Source organism: Scyliorhinus torazame, chromosome 8 (assembly GCF_047496885.1).
Source record: "Scyliorhinus torazame isolate Kashiwa2021f chromosome 8, sScyTor2.1, whole genome shotgun sequence".
In the NCBI taxonomy this organism is placed as follows: Eukaryota; Metazoa; Chordata; class Chondrichthyes; order Carcharhiniformes; family Scyliorhinidae; genus Scyliorhinus; species Scyliorhinus torazame.
This window is the reverse complement of record NC_092714.1, coordinates 138,813,685-138,824,884: the sequence shown is the minus strand read 5'-3', so window position 1 is coordinate 138,824,884 and position 11,200 is coordinate 138,813,685. Positions and strand designations below refer to the sequence as shown.

General features: G+C 45.6%; 1 protein-coding gene across 2 annotated transcripts in view; it reads left to right on the top strand.

Moving 5' to 3' along the window:
- The first annotated feature begins 4,814 nt into the window (after positions 1 to 4,814).
- Positions 4,815 to 11,200, top strand: part of rb1 (retinoblastoma 1) — a 416,864-nt gene continuing 410,478 nt past the window's right edge. For both annotated transcript variants that reach the window (XM_072514261.1, XM_072514260.1), the window contains exon 1: positions 4,815 to 4,946. In XM_072514261.1, coding sequence (XP_072370362.1) covers positions 4,843 to 4,946 — 104 coding nt within the window. In that variant the 5' untranslated portion in view covers positions 4,815 to 4,842. The remainder of the gene's footprint in view (positions 4,947 to 11,200) is intronic.

The following is an 11,200-nucleotide window of genomic DNA, read 5'->3' as shown; positions in this document are numbered from 1 at the left end:
TCCTTCCTGCTTCCCTATTCCCGCCATAATTATCATAGCGCGGGAACAAAGCCCGCGCTTCCCTTTTGGCCCCGCCCCCAATGGCCAACGCCCCCAGCTCCTCCACCTCCCTTCCTCCCTCCCCCACAACCTGTGGAAGAGAGAAAAGTTACCGGGTCGCAGGATTAACAACATAAAAATCATCTCTTCCCCCCTTTTTCCCCCCTCTTCGCCCCCCATATTCGCCCACCACTTTGTCTCAAACGTTCTTTTTTAATAACCCGCTTATTCCAATTTCTCTTCAACAATAAATGTCCACGCCTCATCCGCCGTTTCAAAGTAGTGGTGCTTCCCTTGATATGTGACCCACAGTCTTGCCGGCTGCAGCATTCCAAATGTAATCTTCTTTTTATGAAGCACCGCCTTGGCCCGATTAAAGCTCGCCCTCCTTCTCGCCACCTCCGCACTCCAGTCTTGATATACGCGGATCACCGTGTTCTCCCACCTACTGCTCCGAGTTTTCTTTGCCCATCTAAGGACCATTTCTTTATCCTTAAAACGGAGGAATCTCACCACTATGGCTCTGGGAATTTCTCCTGCTCTCGGTCCTCGCGCCATCACTCGGTATGCTCCCTCCACCTCCAACGGACCCGTCGGGGCCTCCGCCCCCATTAACGAGTGCAGCATCGTGCTCACATATGCCCCGACGTCCGCCCCTTCTGCACCTTCAGGAAGACCAAGAATCCTTAAATTCTTCCTCCTCGCATTATTCTCCAGCACCTCCAGCCTTTCCACACATCGTTTATGGTGTGCCTCGTGCATCTCCATCTTCACCACCAGGCCCTGTATATCGTCCTCGTTCTCGGCAGCCTTTGCCTTCACGACCCGAAGCTCCCGCTCCTAGGTCTTTTGCTCCTGCTTTAGCCCTTCGATCGCCTGTAATATCGGGGCCAACAGCTCCTTCTTCATTTCCTTTTTAAGCTCTTCCACGCAGCGTTTCAAAAACTCGTGTTGTTCAGGGCCCCATATTAAACTGCCACCTTCCGACGCCATCTTGGTTTTTGCTTGCCTTCCTTGCCGCTGCTCTAAAGGATCCACCGCAATCCGGCCATTTTCCTCTCCTTTTTCCATCCGTATCCAGGGGGGGATTCCCTTCTGGTTTACCTCACAGTGCTTTTAGCCGTTAAAATTGCCGTTGGGGCTCTTATTAAGAGCCCAAAAGTCCGTTCCACCGGGTGCTGCCGAAACGTGCGACTTAGCTGGTCAACGCCGCACCCGGAAGTCTCCTAAAGGGGTTAATGGCAGACGTAGCCATGCTACAGGAGACTCATTTAAAACTCGCAGATCAAACAAGATTGAGAAAAGGGTGGGTGAGCCAGGTGTTCCATTTGGGGCTGGATTCAAAGACCAGAGGGGTAGCTAAAGGGGGCAGGTACATAATGGTGAGTGGAAAGCTGCAGGGGACCCGGGTGGTGTTAGTGAACGTCTACGCCCCGAACTGGGATGACTTGGAATTCATGAGACGCATGCTGGGTAAAGTTCCGGACTTAGAGTCACATAATTTGATCATGGGGGGTGACTTTAACACAGTCATTGACCCTGTATTGGACCGGTCAAAGTCCAGGTCAGGAAAGCGACCAGCAGCGGCTAATGAACTGAGGGGTTTCATGGAACAGATGGGGGGCGTAGACCCATGGAGATTCGCTCGGCCAAGGGTGAAGGAGTTCTCTTTTTTTCTCCCACGTTCACAAAGTTTATTCTCGTATAGATTTTTTTGTTGTGAGCAGTGCGTTAATCCCAAGGGTGGAGGGGACGGAGTACTCGGCCATTGCAGTCTCTGACCATGCTCCGCACTGGATGGACTTGAGACTCGGGGAAGAGAGAGGGCAGCGCCAACTCTGGAGGCTAGATGTGGGACTGCTAGCGGATGACGAGGTTTGAGGGCGGATAAATAGGAACATCCAAAACTACTTGGAAACAAACAATACGGGAGAGATAACAGCGACTACGGTTTGGGAGGCTCTGGAAGCAGTTATCAGAGGGGAGTTAATTTCTATCAGATCCCATAGGGAGAAGAAAGAAGGAGCGGAGAGAGAGGGGCTAGTAGAGGAGATACTCAGAGTAGACGGGAGTTACGCGGAGACCCACGAGACAGGGCTACTGAAGGAGCGCCGGAGGCTGCAGGTGGAGTTTAATCTGCTGACCACAGGGAAAGCAGTAGCACAGCTGAGGAAGGTAAAAAGGGCAGTCTATGAGTATGGGGAGAAAGCGAGTAGAATGCTGGCGCATCAACTTTGTAGGAGAGAGGCGGCCAGGGAAATTTGGGGAGTTAGGGACAAGGAAGGTAACACGTTCTTGGACCCAGAGGAGGTGAACAAAGTCTTTAAGGAGTTTTATTGTAAACTGTACGAGTCAGAACACCCAGCGGGAGGGGAAGGTATGAAGCAATTCATGGACCAATTGAGGTTTCCAAAGGTGGAAGAGGATCTGGTGGAGGGACCGGGGCCCCCGATTGAGTTGGAGGAGATTGTTAAGGGCCTAGAGAGCATGCAGTCGGGCAAGGCCCCGGGGACAGACGGCTATCCTGTAGAATTCTACAAGAAATTTTCGGAACTGTTGAGTCCACTCCTGCTAAGGACCTTTAACGAGGCTAAAGAGAGAGGCCCCCCCCAAAGAATGTCACAGGCCTCGATCTCACTCATTCTCAAACGGGAGAAAGATCCGCTACCATATGGGTCCTACAGGCCGATATCGTTTTGAACGTAGATGTCAAATTGCTGGCCAAGATTTTGGCCACTAGAATAGAGGACTGTATCCCAGGGGTGATAGGGGAGGATCAGAGAGGCTTCGTTCAGGGCAGGCAACTCAACACCAATGTACGGAGGCTCCTCAACATTATTATGATGCCCTCAGAAGGAAGGGAGGCAGAAGTAATGGCTGCGATGGATGCAGAGAAAGCCTTTGACCGGGTGGAATGGGAGTACCTGTGGGAAACGCTAAGAAGGTTTGGATTCAGTGAGAGATTCATAGGGTGGGTCAAACTACTTTATCAGGCCCCCGTAGCAAGTGTGCACGAACCGGGTGAGGTCGGAGTATTTTAGGCTTCACCGAGGGACGAGGCAGGGGTCCCCCTTCTCCCCGTTACTATTTGCCCTTGCAATAGAGCTGTTGGCCATGCGCTGAGGGCTTCAAAGAACTGGCAGGGGTTGGTTCGGGGGTGGGAGGAGGAGCATCGGGTCTCGCTCTATGCGGATGATCTGCTCTTGTATATTTCGGACTCACTAGAGGGGATGGGGGAGGTCATGCAGATTCTGAGGGACTTCGGTAACTTTTCGGGGTACAAATTAAACGAAGGGAAAAGCGAGATGTTCGTGATCCAAGCTAAAGGGCAGGAGAAGAGACTGGGAGAGCTTCCGCTTAAGATGGTAGAGAAGAGCTTTCGGTACCTAGGCATACAGGTGGCTCGAAACTGGGATGCCCTGCATAAGCTTAACTTATCCCGGCTGGTAGAGCAGATGGAGGGTGACTTTAAAAGGTGGGACATGTTCCCGCTTTCTCTAGCAGGGAGGGTGCAGACCGTTAAGATGACGGTTCTCCCCAGATTTTTGTTTGTCTTCCAGTGCCTTTCCATCTTCATCCCTAAGACCTTTTTTAAGCAGGTGAAAAGATCATTTTGGGATTTGTATGGGCAAATAAGACCGGCTAGTAAAGAGACTGTTTCTAGAGCGCGGTGGGGGGGGGGGGGGGGGGGGGGGGTGGGGTGTGGAATGTTTACTTACTGCATGTTCTTTTTTAAACTTTTTTTATAATGTTAACGTTCACCTTGGTTTGCTAAATGTTGTTAATGGTTATGTAAAAATTTTGTTTCGATAAAAACCTGAATAAAAATAATTAAAAAAAAAAAAAGAGAATGTATATTTGTGTTGCTTTCATTTGTCGGTCTTGGATTCACTAAAGTAAAGGCCAGCTACATCCCTAAATGGGGAAAGCATCAGAACCATATTCTTCTATGGCTTGCTCAATAGTCCAGGGCTCAGGTTGGCTGCCCACCATCTTGTTTGGGAAATGTAATGGACTGAAAAGGGCTCTGAAAGAAGTGGGAAATAATGCTTTAGAAAGGAGGAAGTATGAAACACAGGACAAGAATAATGATGTGTTAGTTCAGAGAAAAGAATTAATATACATGATTCCAAGAAAGTTGATAGACAAGTTGATGATAAGTATAAATATAGAGACAGTGTTCTTCTGCCAACATCGCGAGATGTAACCGATCTGGAGTATGAACATCTTAATCTGGCCTAAGAGCACCTTCAATCCTGCTCATTTGTATCTGAAACGTGCCCTCTGCAGGTAGAAAACACACCTTGAGAAGTAGAGTAGTAGAAAAATTATACTCTGGCATCCTAATGTGTATGTAATAATTTAATAATTTTTGATAATAAATTTTGAGCTTGACCCAGATGAGTGTATTTGCTGCATACTTTATTTCAGCCATTGTTTTAATAATTTTAAGAGCAGAACTACTGAAACAGGCTCATCAAAAAACAGATAAAACTTTTAAGTAATTTGTTTTTATGTGCACTGCTGTACATTTATGAATCAGTGTTATTGCTGCGAGTCATAGATGTGAATTATGTCAAATATATTAGTTTTTCCTGTTGATTTATAGTTGCTTAATTTGAGTTACTGGATTCTTTTGAAATATTTTAGTGCAAGAAGCTACTTTGAACAGAAAAGGGTGATTTTAAAATGAGTGATAATAACAGTGTGGATGGCATTGATAAAAATGATGTTTGACAAATTAATTAATTTTTTTTCTCTCCTTCCTGAAGTGTGACTGAGTTCTTGCAGTTGCTGAAGAAAATGGATGTGAACTTGGACACTGTTAGCACTAAAGTAAATTCAGTGGTGTTGAAACTGGAAAAGAAGTATCTTGTTTTCACTGCACTCTTTGAAAAATTTAAGAGGTAACTTTTAAAACCAATTTGTTGTTACCGTTTAACTTCTAAGCTTACAATTATGAAGAGTACAGGAGAGCATGCAGGAACAACACCAGACATACCTAAAAATGAGGTCAACCTGCTATAACACAGGACTATTTGCATTCCAAGCATAGTGTAAGCAGCATGCGATAGACAAAGCAAAGCAATGCCACAACGATTGGATTAGATCAAAACCCTGTAGGCCTCCCGCATCCAGCAGTGACAATTAAGCAACTAACCGGAAGAAGAAGTTCCACAACTATCCACATCCAAAATAATGGATGCAAAAGACGAGGCTGAAGTGCCGAGTTGTTGATCCATCCCTATCTCCTCCTGAGGTACCCAGCATCACAGTTGCCAGTTTCCAGTCAATTTGATTCACTCCGTGTGATACCAAGAAATAGCTGAATTCAATGGATAATGCAAAGGCTATGGCCTTGATAGCATTCTGGCAGTGGTACTGAAGACTCGTGCTCCAGGACTATCAGAATCCCTAGCCAAGCTGTTCCAGTGCAGCTACGGCACATCCATTTAACAACGTGGAGATTTGCCAAGATTTGGCCTTTCCACAAAAAGTAGGGCAAATTCAATCTCCATTTACCCAAACGGAATGTGTCGTTGACAGTACTATCAATCAGCAGGTCCACAGCAATAACCTGTTCACTGATTCTCAGTTTCACAAGGGCCATTCGGATCCTTTCCTTGTTACAACCTTGGTCCAAATCTGGACAAAGGAGCTAAAGTTGAGATGAGATGAGTGTGACTGCCCTTGACATCAAAGCATCTTTTGACCAGGTGTGGCATCAAAGAGCTCTCTCAGAACTTAAGTCAATGGGAATCAGTGAAAATTCTCCCCTGGTTGGAGTCATAAACATAAAGTCAGAAGTGGGGATGTTTGCCACTGATTATTCCATAATTTATCAGTGCCATTAGAAACTAGTTAGAGACTGAAGCCATCTAGGTCCATATGCAACACGGAGAAATTAAGGGCAGCACGGTAGCATTGTGGATAGCACAATTGCTTCACAGCTCCAGGGTCCCAGGTTCGATTCCGGTTTGGGTCACTGTCTGTGCGGAGTCTGCACATCCTCCCCGTGTGTGCGTGGGTTTCCTCCGGGTGCTCCGGTTTCCTCCCACAGTCCAAAGATGTGCAGGTTAGGTGGATTGGCCATGATAAATTGCCCTTAGTGTTGGGTGGGGTTACTGGGTTATGGGGATAGGGCGGAGGTGTTGACCTTGGGTAGGGTGCTCTTTCCAAGAGTCGGTGCAGACCCGAATGGCCTCCTTCTGCACTGTAAATTCTATGATAATCTATGAAGATCTGGAGCGCAACAAGAGAAAATCTAACCATCATTCAATGACATTACCATCACAGAATCCCTCACTGTGGATTACCATTCATGAGAAATTGAACTGGACCAGTCATATAAATGCTATGGCTACAAGAACAAGTCAGGCTAGGAATTCTGTGGCGAGTAACACACCTCCTGGCTCCCCAAAGTCTGTCCACCATTTAGAAGGCACAAGTGAGGAGTGTAATGGAATACTTGCCATGGCCTTCCATCATCCACGCGCAATGGCAGCAGTGTGTACCATTTACAAGAGTTACTGCAGAAACTCACCAAAGTTCTTTCAGCAGCACCATCCAAGCCCATGACCTCTACCATCGAGATGACAAGGGCAGCAGATGCATGGGGACACTGCCACCTGCAAGTTTCCCTCCTAAGCCACGTACCATCCCGACGTGGAACTATATTGTCATTCTTTCACTGTTGCTGGGTCAAAATCCTGGAACTCCTTCCCAACAGCACTGTTGGTGTACCTACATTATATGGACTGCAGTGTTTCAAGAAGGCGGCTCACCATCACCTTCTCCAGGGCAATTAAGGATGGATAATAAATGCTAACTAACCGAAGGAAGAAGTTGCACAACTATCCACATCCTAGCCAGCAATTCCAAATCTCGTGAAAGAATAGAAAAGTTGATCCATTTACAATGAGGAAAGTTGCGATGGTGGCTTTAATGTTTCCTGTTAACATGTTATTCTATTAAAAATGAATTGTGAATGAAGATTAAATTTTATGTGTTAACTTTAGGTACCCGTTGGGCAACTGATATTCATTGGGCTAGGTGTCAAATGAGGGAATCATTAAGAGAATATATTTAGCTAAATAATTCAGAGTAATATATGCCTAATGAAAGTTTTGCATAACTGGAATGAATAGTACAGCGTAGTTCATTATGAAGAAGTTGATTCAGTCCAGCTCAGTTATTTTTGAAAAGTGATAGATAATATCTATCGAGAAATTTGCTTTAATGTGTGCTGTTGTGCACCTATAGGTTTTATTTTATTGCTGGAGAGTCATAAACGTAAATGATACATATATCAAATATATTAGTCTGCTCCTGTTAATAATTTGAATTGGATAATTCTATTTTTTTGTTCAACAAGCAACATTGGTTTTAAAGAAATAGGCTGTTTCAAAATCCATTATATTCATAGTGCCTGAAACATATGACTAAACACTTCAGACCCTCCTCCAGTCTTGCAAAAGAACAAAAGTGTCCCAGGACCAACAAAGAAGATGGGGGGAAATCATGGGCAATTCTTAACTCACCTCCTCAGGTGACCAAGAGCAGTATAAGTGATCACAGGGACTATGTGAATATTAACTGTAAATTCAATTTGACTTCTACATGATGAGAAGATGTAAGACCGAGGTAAGGAAAATGATTACTCTCAGGTTGAGAGACTTTGGAATTCTCTTCCTCGAAAGGTGGTTGAGGCCGAGTCTTTGAATATCTTTAAGGCAGAAGTAGATAGATTCTTGATAAGCAAGGGGGTGAAACGTTATCAGGGGTAGGCAGGAATGTGAAGTTGAGGTTGAATAAAATTAGATTGGAGACTTCCAGTGGTGTAATATAGGGGGCAGATGTGCACAAGGTGGCTCCTGCTGGAGTATTGTACCCTTGCCCCTTTTCTTGATACTACAGATTGTTTATTCGTCAGCGACCCATTTTTCTATCGGAAATGAGGTCTTTTATGACTGAAATGCGTAAAATACAATTAAATCAGTCATGATCTTATTCGTGTCACAAGTAGGCTTGCATTAACACTGCAATGAAGTTACACTGAAAAGCCCCTAGTCGCCATACTTTGGCGCCTGTTCGAGTACAAGGAGGGAGAATTCAGAATGTCCAATTCACCTAACAGCACGCCTCTCGGGGCTTGTGGGAGGAAACCGGAGCACCCGGAGGAAATCCACGTAGACACGGGGAGAATGTGCAGACTCCACACAGACAGTGACCCAAGCCGGGAATCGAACCTGGGTCCCTGGCACTGTGAAGCAACTGTGCTAACCACTGTGCTACCGTGCCGCCCAAGTGGCCTATTCCTGCTCCAAATTCAAATGTTTGTGATCGCTGCCCTAGCCAAGAACTGGTCCAGCTCCCTTCTGAAGGTTTGCACTCAAAACACAAGCAGGGAATATAGTCCAGAAGCTAACTACTCACTGGGGAAAGAAAGAATCGCCTAACATCAGGTATATTCCTCTCTTGCATAGTTTAAGTGCATGACTCCTGGTCCTCCCCAATCTCTCAAACTGAAATACCTTCTCCATAGATACACAATCCTGCCCTTTCATTATTTTATGTACCTCTATCAGGTTGTTTGTATGTACACTGCTATCCAGTAAATAGACGTAGACTTTAAACCTAACTGAGTAACAAAGGTCCTTAAAACTTGGTTTAATTTTCATAGTTCTCCTTTGGCATTTTAAGACCACCAATTGAGGATGTTAAACTGGTTATAAGCCTCCATAAGCAGTTAATTAAATAACCTGTATAATGACAGAATGGTCTCCTTTGATTTATATCGAATGGTTGCATTACCATAACACACATCCGACTTTTCTGCACTGCTCATGATTTAGTGATCAGTGCACAACAATGAATCAATCCTTTTCTCAAACCAATTTTAGTTTACTTGCCTCTTTAAGTTATAAGTACTTATTTTCTTAATTCTTTCATGGGACATGGGCATTGCTGGCAAGGTCAGCATTTATTGTCCATCTCTAATTGCCGTGGAGAAGGTGATGGTGAGCTGCCTTCTTGAACTGCTGCAGTTACACCCACAGTGCTGTTAGAAAGAGAGTTCCAGGGTTTTGATTTCTGTGACACTGAAGGAACAGTGATATAGTTCCAACTCAGAATGATCTGTGTGTATACGTCCATGCAGATGATGGTGTTCCCAAGCATCTTCTGCCTCTGTCCTCTCAAGCAGCACAGCTTGTGGGTTTCAAAGGTGTTGAAGCAGTCTTGGTAAGTTTTTGCAGTGCATCTTGTAAATGGCACCTCATGTGCGACTACTCCCTACATGTCCCTGGGACAAAGGTTCGGCACAACGTCGTGGGCCGAAGGGCCTGTTCTGTGCTGTATTTTCTATGTTATGTTCCATGTATGCCACCACAGGAAGTTGGCAATTTTTCCTTTTGTTGGGCTGATTGATGCTAGTCTTATAGCTGTGCTGGAACAGCTTAGCTACAGGCATAGCCTTAACACAAGTCTTCAGTACCACTGCTGGTAGCCTTTGCAGTATCCAGTGCCTTCAGCCATTTCTTGATTTCATGTGATGAATCAAATTGGTTGGAGCTTGACATCTGTGATCCTGGAAACTGGAGGAAGGGGCCACAGTGGATCATTTATTTGGCACTTTCAGCTGAAGGTATTTGCAAATGTTTCAGCCTGGTCTTTTACACTAATATGCTGTCTCTCTCTCTCTCTCTCTCTCTCCTTCCCCCCCCCCCCCCCCCCCCCCCCCCCCAAACACACACACACACCACCACCACAATATTGTCATGTGCAGATGTATCTGCGACAGGTAGATTGGTGACAATGGCATCAAGTATGTCTATCCCTCTTGTTGGTTCCCCCACCACCTGCTACAGGCCCAGTCAGACAATCATGTCCTTCAGGATTTGGTTAGCTCGGTCATTAGTGGAGCTACCAAACCACTAATGATGATGGACAATCAAGTTCCCCACCCAAGGTATATTCTGTGCCCTTGCCACCTGTGTTTCTTCCATTTGGTGTTCAACATGGAGGTGTACTGATTCATAGTAGAGGTAGTAGGAGGCAATCAGCAGGATGATCCCTTACCCAATTTTGACCTGATGCCATGAGATTTCATGTGGCCCGAAGTCAAAGTTGAGGACTCCCAGAACCACTTCCTCCCATTTACCATTGTGCTGTCAGCTCTGGTGGTCTATCCTGGATTAATAGTCCAGTGATGCTACCACTATTCTACTCTCTTCCCATGAATGGCACTGCATTTATCTAGGTTCATTGCTATTTGCTATTTTTTGACCTGGTGCATCTAAATTATTTTGAAAGAAAAAGAAAGACATGCATTTCTATAGCATCTTTCATAGCCACATGACATCTTAAAGTACTTTACAGCCTATTAAGTACTTTTGGGCTGGAGACATTGTAAAAATGCAACCAGTTTTCACACAGCAGGCCCCCACAAACAATAATATGATGAGATCAGATAATCCCTCTTTGTGATATTTATGAAAATGAAAATCGTTTATTGTCACAAGTAGACATCAAATGAAGTTACTGTGAAAAGCCCCTAGTCGCCACATTCCGGCGCCTGTTCGGGGAGGCTGGTACGGGAATTGAACCGTACTGCTGGCCTGCCTTGGTCTGATTTCAAAGCCAGCGATTTAGCCCTGTGCTAAACAGCCCCTAAGGGCCAAAGACCAGGGTAACTTCCCCCACTCTTCTTTCATGTAATGTCACATGATCTTTTATGGCCACTTGAAAGGGCAAACAAGCCACGATTTAGCATCACATCCAAAAGACAGCGGGGGGGGGGGTTCTCCATTTCTGAGACTAAGTGTTGACGCCAATGCAGAATTCATGGACTTGCACGTAGCAAAACTGGCGCCGCACCTAGACCGATTCTGTTACTGTTAAGGGGCTAGCACCGGCGCAACGTGGAGCACAAATCTATTCTAATGAAAATTGGTGTGGGATTCGCCGGGTCCCTGATTGACACTCGGGAGGCTGACCAGCTGCAGTCACGCATACACATTACAATCCCCCACACAATCATCCCAGCCAACAATATGGCACTGGTTGTGCTGGGGCGCGTCCGTACAGCTGATGGGCCTTCAGAGGGCACTTAGAGGGGTAGCCTGGGGGGACACCCATACAACCTGTGGCACTAAGTTTA